This window comes from Zosterops lateralis (assembly GCF_965231275.1).
Source record: "Zosterops lateralis genome assembly, chromosome: 31".
Classification (NCBI taxonomy): domain Eukaryota; kingdom Metazoa; phylum Chordata; class Aves; order Passeriformes; family Zosteropidae; genus Zosterops; species Zosterops lateralis.
Genome location: NC_139791.1, coordinates 1,832,136 through 1,848,800, shown reverse-complemented (window position 1 = coordinate 1,848,800; position 16,665 = coordinate 1,832,136). Strand labels below are relative to the sequence as shown.

Sequence of the window (16,665 nt, the reverse complement as noted above, 5' to 3'; positions counted from 1 at the left end):
AGAGCGAGGCAACACGGCCTCTCCTGTCCCCTGCACGGGGGCAGTCAGCCCTGCCTCACAGAGCAACAGCGGCGGCAGAAGCTGCAGTGGCAGAGGCACCAGCACGGCCACACTGCACCACAGCAGCAGCAGAATGTCCCCTCCCCACAGACTCAGAATCAGAAGCTTCAGAGATTGAGGGTCCCGCCTCCAAGTCCTGCATCAAACAGCGGTCACAGAGAAAATACGGAGTACAAATGAATTACAACAAATAATAGCTAAGGTTGCTGAACTGTCATACTGCCAAGATCAGTTGGAAAAATAAACATCCGCAATTCCTCAGCCTTGGGCCCAAGGAGAGCGCAACCTCCTCCCATCCTCACCAACAGTTCCTACCGCTTTGTCGGTTTTTCCTGTAGCACAGCAGATGTCGCTGCCAGAAATTCCAAAAACCCAATTGAGAGACGCTGAGCTGGAGTTGCTAAAGATGCTGTTCTGGATAGAGATTGGCAGGCTGCCAGTTCTGTAGGATGCCCTGTTATTACTGGCAATGCCACAGCAACCTGGCAGCCACATGAGTGGAAGGTCCTCCAACAAGCCAAACATGCTGTTACCAAATATTGTATTCGGTCTAAGGCAGCAAGAAATATAATTCAATATATATTTACAGCTGATGTTCTTTTCCTTTCTGATTCTATGAGTATTGCGTCCCTGCTGCTGACACGCTCAAAATTTCTGATTTTTGAGAGAGAGTGGAAGCGTTTAGCAATTGAAGAAACCAACAAACATCAAGTATTAGGGGACCCTTTTTATGGACTTCAATCAGACATGTTGACAGGGCAAGGACCATATGCTACAACAAATGTACAACTTACCTATCTCATGGAGATGCATCAGCTGTCTCAATCGTTGGCTCACAGAGCCTTGCTTCTGGTTCCAGACAAAAAAAAGCCAGCACCCTATTCTACAATAAAACAGGGCACGACAGAATCGTATGGTCAGTTTATAGACAGGTTGTCAGCTGCTTTGAAAGATGCACCAGGTGTGTCACCAGAAGTGCAAGAACATTTATTCCATTCTCTTGCCTTTGAGAATGCCAATTCACACACAAGAACTATTTTGGTCACACTACTTTAAGGCAGTCCAGTGGACGAAATGCTAGTAAGGACCACCCAAGCTGAACAAAATAACCAAACTGCAGCGTTCACAGCAGCCATGCCTGATGCCATGCAGCAACCAGGACACCTCATTGCAGCTGATTTATGAGGTGGAAAAATTAATAATCACAGCCACAGCAACAAAACTCCACGTCCCAACAAACCAGCTGGCATTACTTGCTTCATATTCCATTTTGAAGAAGCCTGTCAAAAGACTGTGTGGTGTCACAAATGCAATCTTGACACCCACGCTACCGAGGTTTGTCACAAGTCGGGAAACTTCAAACACAGCGCGTTGAGGCACCATGTGAAGACACAAATCGACGCCTGGATCCAGAAGACCTCAAAAATGGCTTTTTAGTAAAAAATAAGCCTGCCACTTGGGGGAGTCTCAGCGTGGATGTGGTAACAACAATGGAAGTCACTTTACAAGATAAAGAAGTAACAGTAATTCTTACAAAGGTATGTGGCCCAATGTACAGCACAAATTCTTTAACTGGAGGTTTGTTACTTGGAAGATCCTCCACAAGCAAACAAGGTGTAATCGTGATTCCAGGAGTTATTTCACCAGACAGGTGCAGATAATGGCTTATGCCCTGCAACCACCTGTGACAATCCCAAAAGGTAGCAAAATTTCTCAAATTGCAGCATTTGAAAATCTTTTAGCACATCGCCAAAATCCACAAGAACCAACTGAGCTGCAAAGACAAGACAAAGGCTTTGGATAAACTGGTCATGATGTCTTCTTTACCTTATATTTTAAAAGCCACCCAATCAAGAAAGTCCAAATACAACACGGCTCTCACTGGATTCAGCTAGAACTACTGCTTGACATGGGCTTGTATAATTCTATTGTTAATCAAATATTCTGGCCACTGATTGGCCTTTGCAGGCTCTGAACAACCACATCAAAGGAGTAGGTGGACTGAGGATTACTTCCATAAGTACAAATCCCATCAGAATTACTTTTGAAGACAATCAAGTTATTGTGGTTCGATCATACGTCATGACTTTACCCATAAAGCTTCAGGGACTGATAGGCAGAAATGTGTTGTCTCAACTTAGCGTGCTTCTAACCACAGACCAGCATTTTCCTTGATGGTCACTGTAGAGCAGTCGCCCATTCTAAAAATCACCTGGTTGACAGAGACCCCTGTTTGGGTCGAGCAGTGGCCAATGACAGAAAAACGGCTGCAAATTGCAGAACAACTGATTCAAGAACAACTCAATGCTGGACACATTTGACCCTCTGTAAGTCCATGGATCACTCCAAATTCATTATACCAAAGAATTCACGTAAATGGAGACTGTTGACTGACCTGTGAAAAGTTAATGCACAAATGCAGGCAATGGGTGCTCTGCAACCTGGCCTGCCAGCACCAACTATGATACCACAGGGGTGGAACATTGTTGTCATCGATCTAAAAGACTGTTTCTTTACTATTCCACTCCATCCACATGACACTCAACATTTTGCTTTCTCCATGCCATCTATCAACAGAGCAGCCCCAACAAAGAGATATGAATGGACCGTGCTTCCCCAGGACATGAGAAACTCACCAACCATGTGTCAAATGTTCGTTGACTGGGTTTTGCAACCAATTCGCCAACACTTCTCCAATGCAATCATTTATCACTTCATGGATGATATTCTTATTGCAACCAAGTGACCATTTGCAAAAGCAGACTTAAACTGGCTGATTTCACAATTGAAATGTCATGGGCTGATGTTGCCCCAGAAAAAATACAGCAATCAGCTCCTTGGAAATATTTAGTCTGGCTGATCAAAGATGCACAAATTTGTCCTCAAAAAATTACTTTGAATGCCAACATTTCCACTTTGCATGATGCTCAAAAACTCTTTGGAGACCTACAATGTGTTTGTACCATTGTGGGAATCACCAATGATGATTTACAACCATTTTTGCCATGGGATCCTGGCAGTGATGCTAACAGCCCTCGAATTTGCACTCTCGCACAGTAAGATGCTCTGGTGCAGAAAAACCACAACGTGATTGTAGTGCTTGCCATGTGGAACATCTTCCGTTGTCACTTTTCCTCTCCAATGCTGAAGCCTGCCCACTTGCCATCTTTTTCAATGGCAAAGAAAAAGGGGGAGGCCCAATCTGGCTGGAAGTTTGACTCAGCAGCAATTTTACTTGAATGGGTGTTTTTACCTGTTCAACCAAAGTGTCGGGTTATGGGCAGAACATATGCTTTTGCTGCATTGATACGAAAAGGCAGAGACAGAATTGTAGAAATAGAGACAGCAGATATCAGTGTTCCCGGGAAAGTTGAAGATTTGGAACGGCTGTTGAGACACTCCGTTGCATTGCAAGAGGCATTGTTGGGTTTTGCAGGTGTGGCTCACAATAAGCAACCAAAAGTCTCAATGTGGCATCTGATCAAGCATCATCAGTGGTTGGAAAGAACTTTATGTTCACTGAAACCAGTTGAGGGAAGGACAGTTTGTACTGATGCTGGCCAAAGAACAAAAAAGGCTGTGTGTGTTTGGCGGCAACAACAACGGAAAAGGTTGCAGCATTTAATTAAGGGTGAAGCAGGAGACAGTCTGCAAACTCTTGACTTGAAAGCCGTGTGTTGGGCCCTGAAAATTTGGAATAAAGAACCACTGAACATCGTTTCAGACTCTCTGTATGTAGTTGGAGTTGTGCAGAGAATCGAAGATGCACTCATCAGACAAACCCAGAACCAGCACCTTATAGAATTGTTTTTGCAGTTGCAGAGTGTTCTGAAAGAGCGTCAGCATGTTTTTTGTGTCATGCACATTCGGAGCCATCAATGCAACAGAGGTTTGGGAGAAGGCAACGCACGAGCTGATGCTGCAGTCAGCTGTGTTGTCCATGTTCCCCCACAGAACAAGTTTTAAAGGGCTCGCAACTGTCATGAAACATTCCATCAAAATGCAAGAGCCTTGCATCAACAAATATCAGATCCCCCTGAATGATGCACAAGGGATTGTGCGTGCCTGCCCTCAGTGTAGCCATCATGGGCCTGGCCTTGGGCTAGGCACAAACCCAAAGGGACTGAAAGCTTTAGAACTGATGCAGATGGATTTACCTCATGTTCCAGAGTTTGGAAGGTTGAAATATGTCCGTGTAAGTGTAGATACTTATTCAAAGTTTATTTGGGCAACAGCACAAACAGGGGAAAAGGCTCTGCATGTTGAAAGACATTTATCTGTCTGTTTTGCAGTCATGGGTGTACCTGTAGAAATTAAAACTGACAATGGTCCAGCTGATGTCAGTCAACGAATTGTCAGGTTTATGCAGAAGTGGGGGGTGAAATATGCCACCGGGATCCCTCACTCTTCTACAGGTCAAGCTATTGTGGAAAGAGCCCATCGTGCCCTGAAAAAATACTTAGCAAAGCAAAAGCAGAATGATAACATTGATGTAGTTAATCGACTGTCAGCAGTATTGTTTACTTTAAACTATTTGTGTTTAGCAGAAGGAAGAGAAGAACCTGCGGTTGTGATACATCATCACACAGTGAAGGAGGGAAGACCACAGGCAATTCCAGGACTTTATCACAAAAATATGCAAACAGGTGAATGGCTGGGACCGAGCCCTGTGTTGTTTAATGATCGTGGATATATGTGTGTTTCTACAGGAGCAGAACCTGTTTGGGTGTCGAAACAATTTACCCGTGCATGTCCCCAATAAATGATACCAGTCAGCAGTAATAATGACATTGACAACAATGACTTACTTGGAGCGCCCTCTGACAACTCTGAAACTGATAAAAATTGACTTTGTAGTGTGTGGAACGAGTAGCTTTTATAATTACAGTTATAAGACTTAAGTTACTATACGTAGTAATTAGTGTTTAGGATTAAGTAATAATTAACTGTTGTTTTTTAGGACTGAGAACTGGAGGAGATAACAATAAACGTTGTGGTTTGAAGTGTTTGTTTTAAGCATTGTTTTAGTAAAAAGAGTACTTGGAGTGCTTGACATTGACCAGAGACAAAATATGTGGGTCGTGTGGGCCAATCAAACTGGACAAGATTAATTTTGTCTGTCTTTAGCGATGCCATCCAATCCTTTTTGTACTTGTTTAATTGGAGTCCCATTAAATTCTATGGCAGAGTTCAAAAACTGGACTCAAACCAAAATATATTCAAATTTAACTGAAGCCTGGAACGTGTGGTGCAGTAAGTCCACCGAATCTTCCAAGCTTCGTTTTGTCAATTGGTGTGAAAGCCAGGAAATTCCAAAAAATGCTTTGGGACCACAAGCTGTTGCAGTCGCACAAAATCTTAAAGTTATAAGTCCTGAACCACAAGAATTTGACCTCTCTGGTTCTGTACCAGACAATTATTGTTTAACGTTTGGGCATGTAAGGCAACCCAAAGATGGCAACACTTGGTTGTTTCCCAAATACCCATTGTATTATAATGATTCAGAATACTGCAACAATTGGACTCAACCTGTATGTAACACCATCAAAAGATGTTGCAAGAAAATTGCCACCGGGAATTTTCCTCATTTGTGGGGACCGAGCCTGGTCTGCAGTGCCTCAAAGAGCTGTAGGAGGTCCATGTTATTTTGGCAAATTAACCCTGTTTGCTGCTACCATTCATCAAATTTCTGGGTTGCCTCAAAAGTCTTGATGATCTAAATGCAGTACTTTGGAATTAGACTCCAATTGTAAAGACCTAGTATTATTGTGGAAGCCTCCAACTGTAAGAGTAGCTTCAATTTTTTCCCCAGGAGTTGCTTCAGCGCAAGCTCTCACACAATTACGAACCTTGGCTTGCTGGACAGGAAAGCAAATTAATATAATATCTAATATGCTAAGTGAACTTGCCATAGATGTTAATAGTATCTGCCGTGCAGTGATTCAAAACAGAGCTGCCCTTGACTTCCTTCTTCTTGCCCAAGGACATGGGTGTGAAGAATTTGAAGGCATGTATTGCATGAATCTGTCCAACCACTCTCAATGAATTTACAAACAACTTTCACAGCTAAAGAGTAACATGGGAAAACTTGTAGTTGTTGACACTCCTTTTGATAAATAGCTCAATTCATGGGGTTTTGCTGGTTGGATAAAAGACTTGGTTCATTTTGATATTATTCCTTTTTGTTGTAATTGTAGTTATTTTAATTATTGTGCCTTGTTTGTAACCATGTATACGAAAAATAGCCAGCCATGCCTTTGACTCAGTCTAGGTAGCTCAAAAAGGAAAAAGGGGACTTGTTGCAGATTTTCTTAGGGAACGAGGACATGATGTATATTTGGAGTAAGGTTTGAACTAACCCAGCCTGGGCCTCACTTTGAGGCCTATGAAGCCTGTGGCACAGTAATAAAGTAGTTGGTGAAGTTGTGACACAGTTAAAATTAAGTATTAAGGTGTTAATGGGAGATAGTGGGTTTTCTAGGTGTTAATAGACATAGTTATTAGTGTGAACTCTTTAGCCATGTTACGCAACAAGTGAAACAATATCTATTTACATTCTTTCTGCGTTGTGTGCCAATGGAAATGTATCTGCATTTGTAAACTATGTAGAAGTGTATATAACCTGCCATTTTAGATTAAATAAACAGAGAATGTAGCATTAATCATAGTGATTGGATCTGCGTTTTTGGTCCCATCCAACTTCCCTTTATTTTAAGGGTCTTCCCTGCTTTTAATCATAGGCCTAATCTGCCATTATTAAAAACTTGCGACCAAGAGCAATCTGGGGTGCAGGCTGCTCCAAACAGAGCTACTGCCAGAAATCCGAGTCAAAGGCAGGACTTGTCTGAGCTCCCTCTCTCCATTCACAATACCCAAAGTTTTACAATGGCTCCTTGGCTTCATAAGCTTCTGTAGTGTCACAATATCCCATAGTTTCAATGAGCATCTGTACTATCACCTGTGTCCTTTTTTCCATGGAGGCCCACAGTGTCTCAATGGCCTCTTGCCTTTATGTGGACATCCTGTGTCACAAGGGTCCTTGGTTCCATGAGCTTCTGTAGTGTCACCATTGTCTCCCTGGTCCAATGAGGCCCTTGAGTGTCACAACGGGTGCTTGGTTCTGTTTCCATAGGGTCAACAATGGCCTCCTTGTTTCTGCAGTGTCATCATGACCCCTTGGTTCCATGAGGTTCAGTCTTGGTTTGAAAGACAGGTGTCTGCTAGGGAAGGCAGGGGCCTCCCTTGGAACAGAGAATGAAAACCCCCTACCTCCAAATCATTATAATTTTGAAATTAGGGGGGGTCTCAGGAAAAAAGATATGACAATAGGAACAACAGTTCTTTACTAGCATGTATAACAAGGCCAGCAAACAACAATAACTGTGGCATTAACAACAAACAGAGCCAGGCCCCCAGTGAGCCCTTCTCGGCCGTGCGCAGTTTCCCCTTTGGTGCAGTTCCGGTCACAGCCAGCAGGGGCGCTGGTGGCTCCCGGTGGGCGGGGCAGGTGAGATGATTCCCCCGTGGCTGCAGGGGGCACTGTGGCGCAGGCTCGGGGAGCGCGCGGGAATGGCGGCTTTGTCCCAGCCGGGAGGGATGGAAGAGAGGCCTCGCTGCACAAACCCCTGGGGCTGCTGATCCCAGGGCCCTGGCAGGACTCTGGGGAGCAGCAGGCTGGAAGGGCAGGGATGAGCAGAAATCCTGGGGCGCTGGACGAGATGTATCAGACACTCTGCAGCGATAGCTGGGACTGCGGGACGTCCCAGCAGGGCAGGGGGTGCAGGGCCCAGCAGCAGGAGAAAGGCAGCTCCCAGCTGGGTTGTAGCAGTGGTGGTGAAATTCCTTTCCCCAAGCAGCAGCTTGATCATCCTCTTCCCAAAGCTGAGAGTGAGTGACAACCCCCAACTTCCTCAGCCCCCTGTCCTTTACCCGCCTCTCTACCTGTGGTATGTCTGTCCCTCTGAGAAAAACTCCCAAAAAGCAGAAGGGTGACACCTGACACCCTCCTTCCCTGAGGCCAGGTCACCTCCCCCTGTCTCGGGCACCCAGCCATGAGTGAGTCTTAGCAACTCAATATGAAAAAAAAAACATAAGTAAAAAGGAAAGAAAAAGGAAGAAAAGGAAAGGAAGCCCAACCTCCAACAGGTTCCTAAATGCCACTGGTCTCCTTGGTTCCATGTGGCCCTGTTGTTTCACCACTGCCTCTTGGTTCCATGAGTTGCTGTACAGTCAACAATGGTTCATTTGTTCCAATAAGGGCCTGCTATGTCACAATGGACCCTGGGTTCCATGAAGTTCTTGAGTGTCACAATGGCCCCTTGGAGCCATGAGGTTCCATAGTGTCTCCATGGTCACCTTGGATCTCATTGTCATAAAGGACCATTGGTTCCATGTGGCCCAAAATGTCACAATGGCCCCTTGGTTCCATAGGTTTTATATTGTACCAGTGGACTCCTGGGTTCCATGAGTTACCCTGCTTTTAGCAGTGGTTTCTTTGGTTCCAACAAGGCCCTGCTGTGCCTCAATGCACCCTTGGTTCCATGAGGATCTGGAGTATCACAAAGGCTCCTTGGTTCCACGAGCCCCCACTGTGTCACAGTGGACCCTCTATTCCAGGAGGCCCTACAGAGTCACAGTGGACTCTTGGGTCCATAAGGTTCCATCATGTCACAGTGGACTTTTCATTCCATGAGGTTTTGTACTGTCAACAAGAGTTTCCTTGGTTCTGCAGTGTCACAATGGCCCCTTGGGTCCATGAGCTTCTGGAGTGTAACACGGTCACCTTGATTCCATGAGGTTCTGCAGTGTCACAATAGAAACCCTTGTTCCATTCGGCCTCCAAGTTTCACAATGTTCGATTCCATGAGACACCACAATGTCCCAATGGACCCTTGGATCTCTGAGGTTCCATAGCATCCCAATGGTCACCATGGTTCCATGAGTTTCCTTAGTGTCACAATGGTCTCCATGGTTCCACTGGGCCCTGCTTTGTCACAATGGTCCCCTGGGTTCCAACGCGGCTCTCAGGACAAACAGGTCTGGCTGTCTTGGCTTCCCAGGATCCACCTCTCTCCTCTTCTGCCTTTGAAACACTTGGGCTCTGTGCTTTCCTTCCAATGGAAAAGAACCATCCTACTTATCAACACAGAAATGGCCAAATGTGGGATTCCGCCTCCAAAATTCCCTATATCTAAGCGTTGTTTTCTGACAAAAGCTGCCAGGACAGAGAGGTCTGGCTGGCCTTGGCCTCTGGTGGCCGCCTTTCTTCTGCCCCTGAAACATCAGTGTTCCATGCTTTCCTTCCTATGGAAAAGAATCGTCCTTCTCCTCTGGGCGTTAATGTCGAAAATTGGTATTCTGCCTCTAAAATTCCCTATATCCAGGGATAGGTCCCAGACAAAATCTGCCAGCACCATCTAATCTGGCTGCCCTTGGCTTCTGGTGGCTGCCCCTCATCTGCCCCTGTGACACGGGGGCTTGGTTGGTTCCTCCCTATGGAGACCATTGTGACTCTGTGGGAGCTCATGGAACCAAGGGGGGCCACGGTGACACTTTGGGGTCTTGTGGGACCATTAAAACCCTTCAGGTCCACGTGTAACTAAGGGACATTGTGACACCTCAGAGCCTCATGGAACCAAGGGGCCATTGGGACACTGTGGGGGCCCATAGAAGCAAGGGAAGATGGAACAGGTCTGGCTGGTTTGGCCTCCCAGGGGCCACCTGACAGGTCCAGCTGATCTCGGAATGTCAAAGGCTGCTTCTCATCTTCCCATGGAACACTGGGGCTCTATGATCTCATTTCTATAGAAAAGATTTCGACATCTTTTTAAATACCCATTGCCAAAATTGATACTTCCCTAAAAAAAACTGCATACATGAAAGGGTATCACCCAAAAACAAAACCCTGCCACGTCTGGATGGCCTTGGCTTCTGGTGGTCACCTCTCATTTGCCTCTGAAACAATGGAGCTCTCTGCCTTCCATCCTATGGAAAAGAATTGGCCTTCTTGTGCAGAGGCTGTGGCCAAAATTAGAATTTTGTCTCCCAAATTCTGAATATCCAAGCACTGCCCCAAGACAAGAGTAGCCAGGAAAGACAAGTCAGACTGTCTATGGCCACTGGAGATATTCTTAGACTCTGAGCACAATGTTTTCATTTGCCAAGGCTTGGAAAGGGCCCAGAGATCTCCCAAGGTCCGGTTTGGAGGCCAAAAGCACAGGACCACTGTATAGGGACAAAAGAAGCCCAGTGGAGTGGAGACTGAGGACAGCAGCGGAGAACCCTGGAAGGGATTAAAAGGCAGTTTCAGAGATGGTGGATCCTTTTGACATAGTAGAGAACAGCCAGGGAAAGAAAAATTAATGCAAAGTGCACCTGGGGGAGGGACAAGACTGAACACAAGGAGAAAGGAAATTTCTCTCCCAGGGCAGGGCTGGAAGGCAACACATCCCCCAGAAGGAGTCTAGAGCAGCCCAAGGCTGTGTGTGGCCAGGCAGAGGCAGGCAGGAGGCAGAGCTGTCAGCAAAGGAAGGGCCCAGCCAGGTGGGGCAGCTGGGGGATGACGACAGCCTGCAGGGACAGAGGCGCAGGGCATGGACACCGTAGCACAGCCTGGGCTGCACAGGGCACAGGGATGGGCAGCAGCTGCAAGGCCCTGACACAGCCAACTCCTGCAGCACTTGGGCCATGGCTGCTGGGCCTGGGCCTGAGCCATGAGCAGGAGACAAGTGACCCTTGCAGCCCTGGGGCCTCATTGCCTCCTTGGCCCTGCTCAGCAGCCTGGCAGGGGCCGCCCCATGGTCCTGCCCTTGGCATTGCACATCCCCACATCCCAGTGGCCTGGGAAGAGCCCTGAGCACTGAGGGAGAGACAGGATGTGCCTTGGCAGGGGCTGGGGCTCAGGCCTTGGCCCTTGGCATTCCTGAAACACATCCAGGTTTGCTCATCATCAGAGACACCTTTGCCTTGTTTGCCCCCACCTGTCATCACTGCCTGCAGTGTTCTGCTCTAACTGGAACCTGGGGACACTTTCTCAGTCCTGTCCCTCAGTGAGACCCATTAAAACTTCAAGAAAGTTTGGAGTTCAAAACTCACTTTAAGTTCTTGAGATATTTTTTGTACACACTCTCAGGAACTGAGTATGATATAAACAACATTAAAGCCCCAAGAGGCTCATTAAAGTCCTTGTTCTGTGTCTGTGCTGCTGAGCTGGGCTGGGCTCCTGGCACAGAGGCATCTCCTGGCAATCAAGAAGAGCTTCAAAAAGACATTTCTTCTGAGGAGCAGCTCCCCTCCCAGCCCAGCAGGGCTGAGGGCACTGCCTGCAGGTACCTGACAGCAGTGAAGCAGACAGAGGCTTAAAGCAACTGGAAGGACAATTCCGAGATAATTAATGGAGAAATCTTCACCCCTTCTGACACAGTAAGTCCCTGGCTGTAGTGATCTCCTAAAGCTGAGCCAGGACAGGACTGACAGCACTGTAAGGATGGCTCTGCTGCCCTTTCTGCTTTGGGGGAGGATGTGCTCCAGAGCGGGGCTGCCCTGGGCACCGTCAGAGGGACAGGGCAGGACGGCTCCTGCTGCCAGAGACGGCTGCAGGGGCTGAGGCTGGGGCTGCAGCCAGGGCTGCCCAGGGCTGTGGTGCAGAGCAGGTGCTGCAGCCCTGAGGGCTCTTGGCCAGGCCAGGGCATCTGCCACGTGCCAGGGGCAGCTCTCAGCCTACCCGGCAGCTCCCCATGGATGGTGGAGGGGAGCTGTGGGTGCAAGGAGTGACTCCTGCCAGGGTAGGTCCTGCTGCTGTGGAGAGGGTGCTGTGTGGGCCAGGGCTGTTCAGAGGTCCAGCTCATGCCCAGGTCATTTCTGAGGGGACTTTTCATGAGCACATTTAGGGTAGGAGTTTCCTACTTCAGTCTGTGCTTCCCCTTTTCCCTAGCTCAGGTTGGTGGGAATGGAAACTCAGTTATGCAAGGCAGAGCAGGGGCTGAGACTCTTAAACCATCACACTGAGGATTCCTGGGAACCTCAGCAAGTGCCTCCAGCTCCCCAGCCTCCAGGTCCATCCAGCATCACATTTCCATGGTGCCCAGGCCTGGGGAAGCTGTTCTTTAATCCCTGCAGCCCCGAGCAGCTGCAGGGCAGAGCTGGCCCAGGGGCTGGGCTGGGCTCTGGCAGCACTGGCAGGGAAGGAGCCCGGGCCCACAGGAACAGCTCGGGCTGGGACAGCTCCAGCAGCAGAGCCGTGGGCAGGGAGGGAGGGAGGCAGTGCTGAGGGAAGCCCTGCTGCAGGGGACATGTGGCACCTGCCAACCCTGCCCTGCAAGGCACACACTGGGCTTGGACATTGCTCAGGAGAGTCTCCCCTGATTTGTCACTGTCTCTTCCTTGAACAGGTCCCCATATCCAGACACAGGAAATGTCCAACAGCAGCTCCATCAGCCACTTCCTCCTGCTGGCATTGGCAGACACAAGGCAGCTGCAGCTCCTGCACTTCTGCCTCTTCCTGGGCATCTCCCTGGCTGCCTTCCTGGCCAACGGCCTCGTCATCAGCGCCGTGGCCTCCAGCCACCACCTGCACAGCCCCATGTTCTTCTTCCTGCTCCACCTGGCCCTCACCGACCTGGGCTCCATCCTCACCACTGTCCCCAAAGCCATGCACAATTCCCTCTGGGACACCAAGACCATCTCCTACACAGGATGTGCTGCACAGCTCTTTCTCTTTATATTTTTCATTTCAGCAGAGGTTTCCCTTCTAACCATCATGTGCTACGACCGCTACGTGTCCATCTGCAAACCCCTGCACTATGGGACCCTCCTGGGCAGCAGAGCTTGTGCCCACATGGCAGCAGCTGCCTGGGCCAGTGCCTTTCTCTATGCTGTGCTGCACACGGCCAATACATTTTCCCTGCCCCTGTGCCAGGGCAATGCCCTGGGCCAGTTCTTCTGTGAAATCCCACACATCCTCAAGCTCTCCTGCTCACACTCCAACCTCAGGGAAGTTGGGATTATTGCTGTTAGTGCCTGTTTAACTTTTGGCTGTTTTGTGTTCATTGTTTTCTCCTATGTGCAGATCTTCAGGGCTGTGCTGAGGATCCCCTCTGAACAGGGACGGCACAAAGCCTTTTCCACCTGTCTCCCTCACTTTGCTGTGCTCTCCCTATTCCTCCTCACTGCAGGCTTTGCCTACCTGAAGCCCCCCTCCATCTCCTCCCCATCCCTGGATCTGGTCCTGTCAGTTCTGTACTCAGTGGTGCCTCCAGCCCTGAACCCCCTGATCTACAGCCTGAGGAACCAGGAGCTCAAGGCTGCAGTGTGGACACTGATCACTGTACTATTTCAGAAACACTAAACTGCTGCCCAGTTTCTGCAAATCATTTGAAATAAAAATAATTTTTAATATCACTTCTTGCTTTGGTTGTCAGGATTTATTTCTTTGTTTTAGTTTTCAGTGATGTTCACAAAGTACACACAAAGTTGACATTGTTTGTGTCTTTTCTTGTTTGTTTCTGTCCACTTTTGCTGTGGCCCCAGACTGTGTCAATGGAGGGGCTGTGCTCTCAGTGGCTTTAAATGAACTAAAGGATCTCCCAGCAGAGTTTTCCCTTGAGATCCCCCTTTTGTTCCCTTCTCTGGAGCCTCAGCAGCAATGTCTGTGTGCAGAGCTGAGGGCAGATAAGGGCTGGCACAGCAGCTGTGCCCAGGAGCAGCAGCCCTTGGTGTTGCCAGTGCTGCTCTCGTGGCCCTGCCCCGCTGCCCTCCTGGCCCTGGTGTTGCTGTAGGGCCTGAGGGCTCTCGGGGCTGGGCAAACTGTGAATCTGGAATCTTGCTTTACCTGTGTCAGGGTCCGCAAACATATGCGGGGAACCTGATGGTTCGTTTTGGAGATCTCAAAGCGCAAAAGACACAACAGGGGACAAACCAGTTTGCTTAAACAAAAAATGCACTTTTATTTAGTTCCCACAATGCGATAGTAGGGAAAGAAAATAGAGAATAGTGAGAAAGATGGAGAAAGAGGGGAAGGGGGATTATAGCTACCACGTGGAGAGTTGGCGGTCCACAAGACATAGAGATGCCCATAGACACGATCTTCTCCAGTGGGGTGATCACAAAGGGTGTACGGGATCTGCAGAGTCTTTATAGGGTGGTCAGGAAGAAGACCAAGGCGAGTGGAATGGAGCCAAAGAGGGCACAGGGCCAAGGCAGGCACCTGCATCAAAGTTGGGTGCTCAGGAACTAGCGGCAAGCTGTACCCTTCTAGCACGGTCAGTATAGTCAGCTCAGTCCACTGTAACGAGCTACTATTGTTCTTGCATTCCGTTCTCGTGGAGATGCGTATCAGTCCTCAGGAAGCGCCCCACCTCAGCCAGGCCAGGGGCTCTCCCCAGTCTCTTCAGGGGTCTGGGTCTTCAACCATCGGAGACAGTTGTGAGGCATGACACATCCTTGGACAGACTCTGACAACCTGGAAAAAACAGAGGTTCATTTCTGAAAGTAGCACAATTGATGCTCAAGACATATGTCTTGATACTGAACAGGGTGTTTGTCACTTTGAAATTCATCCCAGCACTTGTCAAAGGACTGTATTTGTAGATATTGGTCAAGGTTGTGTGTGTTTGAGAACTGCATGTGATTTTATAGAAATAGACAAGGATAATGTAACTTTGCCTGGTAAGTGTAATTTTGATCTTTGTATCTGTAACTTAGTTATGATTTTAGGGTGTGACTTTCTGTATTTTGCACCACTTGTATCTCCCAAGCTGGTTAAGTCTGACAATACGATGTATCACAGGTTGTCAACGACACCCATTGGGATGAACCTCACTTTAGTCAGACAATTAATTAGGCATCAATATTCTAGAAGATACTCAGAAAACTGGAGAGAAAACTTTAATTACTCTCCATTGTGACACACACAAAAAGAAAACAAGCTTCTGCAAACAGTTAAACAAGATGCTAGTTGCAATTGGTGGGATTTTCTTTCTGGATAGTCGTCCACTGCAACTGGTATGTTAAATATATTATGTTACTTCATCATTGTTTTACTAATATTAGTATTAGTTTTGTGCTGTCTGTTGTAATGCTTATTTGGAATTGGAAACTGTTACAATGAATAGCAACCTCAACCTCTTTATCCCAAGTACATGGCAAGGCATACACCCAGCCAAACAAATTACAAAAGTAGTTTAAAACTGATTTTGCCTCTGATTTCAGAATCCTTCCGAGTGTCAGGGCAGAGCTGTGTAAGTGTATGTGACCCTTGCCTGGTGCAGGCTGGGGGCAGGCAAAGGGTCCTTGTCCGAGCTGTGTGCAGAGGAATCCTCAGGGGCCCAGGCCGGGGCTGCTCAGCGGCCGGTGGGTTGTGGTGAGTGGCGGCAGCTGTTGACGCTTCCCTTGGAGCGTCTCCAGGCAGGGAATGTTGGGGGCTGCCAGCGCTGGGGTGTCCCAGAGCCAGTGGAACATTGGAAGGTTGGGGCTGCCCTGCTCCTGGCGCAGGCGGCAGAGCTCTGTCAGCCCCTGGAGAGGACAGCCAGGGCTGTGCAAAGGTGAGAATGGCAGAAGGGGCTGAGCTGAGAGGGAGCCAGAGGGATGATGGAGTCCAGGCACTGGGGGCCTGCGCATCCCTGGCAGGGGTGTGCCAAGGCTCCTGGAGCTGGGGCAGCCTCGGGGCTCTGAGCATTCCCTGGGGAGCCTGGTCAGAGCCCAGCCCGGCCTGCAGGGGAAGGAGCTTTGCTGCTCTGGGGCCCGGGGCCGGCCTGGCCCAGGCCCAGCCGTTGCCTGGGCTGCTGTCCCTGCTGGCCCGGGGCCCGGGTGGGAGCTGCCCCAGCGCCGGCCCTGGCAAGGAGCCGCAGCCCCCAGGGAGCTGCCAGCTGCGTCTGCTGGGCTGCGGGCGAAGGGAGGCGGCGGGCGCAGAGGCGCGGGGAAAGGTCCTGGCCCCGGCTCTGGGCCGGGCCGAGGTCACGGGCAAAAAGTCACCCTGCAGCTCCCGGCCCAGAGAAGGGAGGAGCGGCAATTGCTGGCTGAGAGAGACCCTTGGCAAGGGCCTGCAGGGAGAGGAGACAGGGAAGGGCTTTGCGCTGCCGGGGCCCGGCTGAGATGGGATGTGGGCATGGACTTGTAGCCTGGGAGGGCGGTGGGGCCCTGGGCCAGGTTGGCCCCAGAGTCTGAGGCTGCCCCCAAATCCCTGGAAGTGTCCAAGGGATGGTGAGATGGGGCTTCCTGCCTGGGACAGGATGGGATGGGATGCAGGGGAATATGGGCAGCTGAATAGTAGAATCAATATGATTTCAGTAGAAGCTTTTTTTTGTTTACATTACCCTGCAGTTATAGATTCTAGCCCTACTGTCCATGCATACAGGTATCTCTCAATTGGCAAGACACTTGTTCACAAGGCAGGCACACATCCTCCAGGACACCTAATTGGTCAAGCTTCCATCATCACATTTTGTGTCCTCTAAGTTTTGCAATTTTTTGTAGACAGTTTCTCAGGCTCTTGGTTCTATTTTTTAGTTCTGTTGTTCTCCCATTTGCCTTGATGAACTCCTGAGAGCTCTGAAAACAAGACTTCAGGTGGCTTGTTACCTACAAACATTTTGGCTGCTACACAGAATG

At 48.9% G+C, this 16,665-nt stretch overlaps 2 protein-coding genes across 3 annotated transcripts in view; both read left to right on the top strand.

Annotated features, from left to right (window-relative positions):
- Positions 1–13,405, top strand: part of LOC310920625 (olfactory receptor 14J1-like) — a gene marked incomplete at its 3' end in the record, with an annotated part of 175,607 nt that extends 162,202 nt beyond the window's left edge. The window contains exon 2 of the mRNA XM_083880690.1: positions 12,450–13,405. Within this exon, the coding sequence (XP_083736816.1) occupies positions 12,473–13,405 (933 nt within the window). The 5' untranslated portion in view covers positions 12,450–12,472. The remainder of the gene's footprint in view (positions 1–12,449) is intronic.
- LOC310920622 (olfactory receptor 14A16-like) overlaps positions 1–16,665 on the top strand; it is a gene marked incomplete at its 3' end in the record, with an annotated part of 597,990 nt that overhangs the window by 117,582 nt on the left and 463,743 nt on the right. The gene's annotated exons all lie outside the window — the stretch shown is intronic.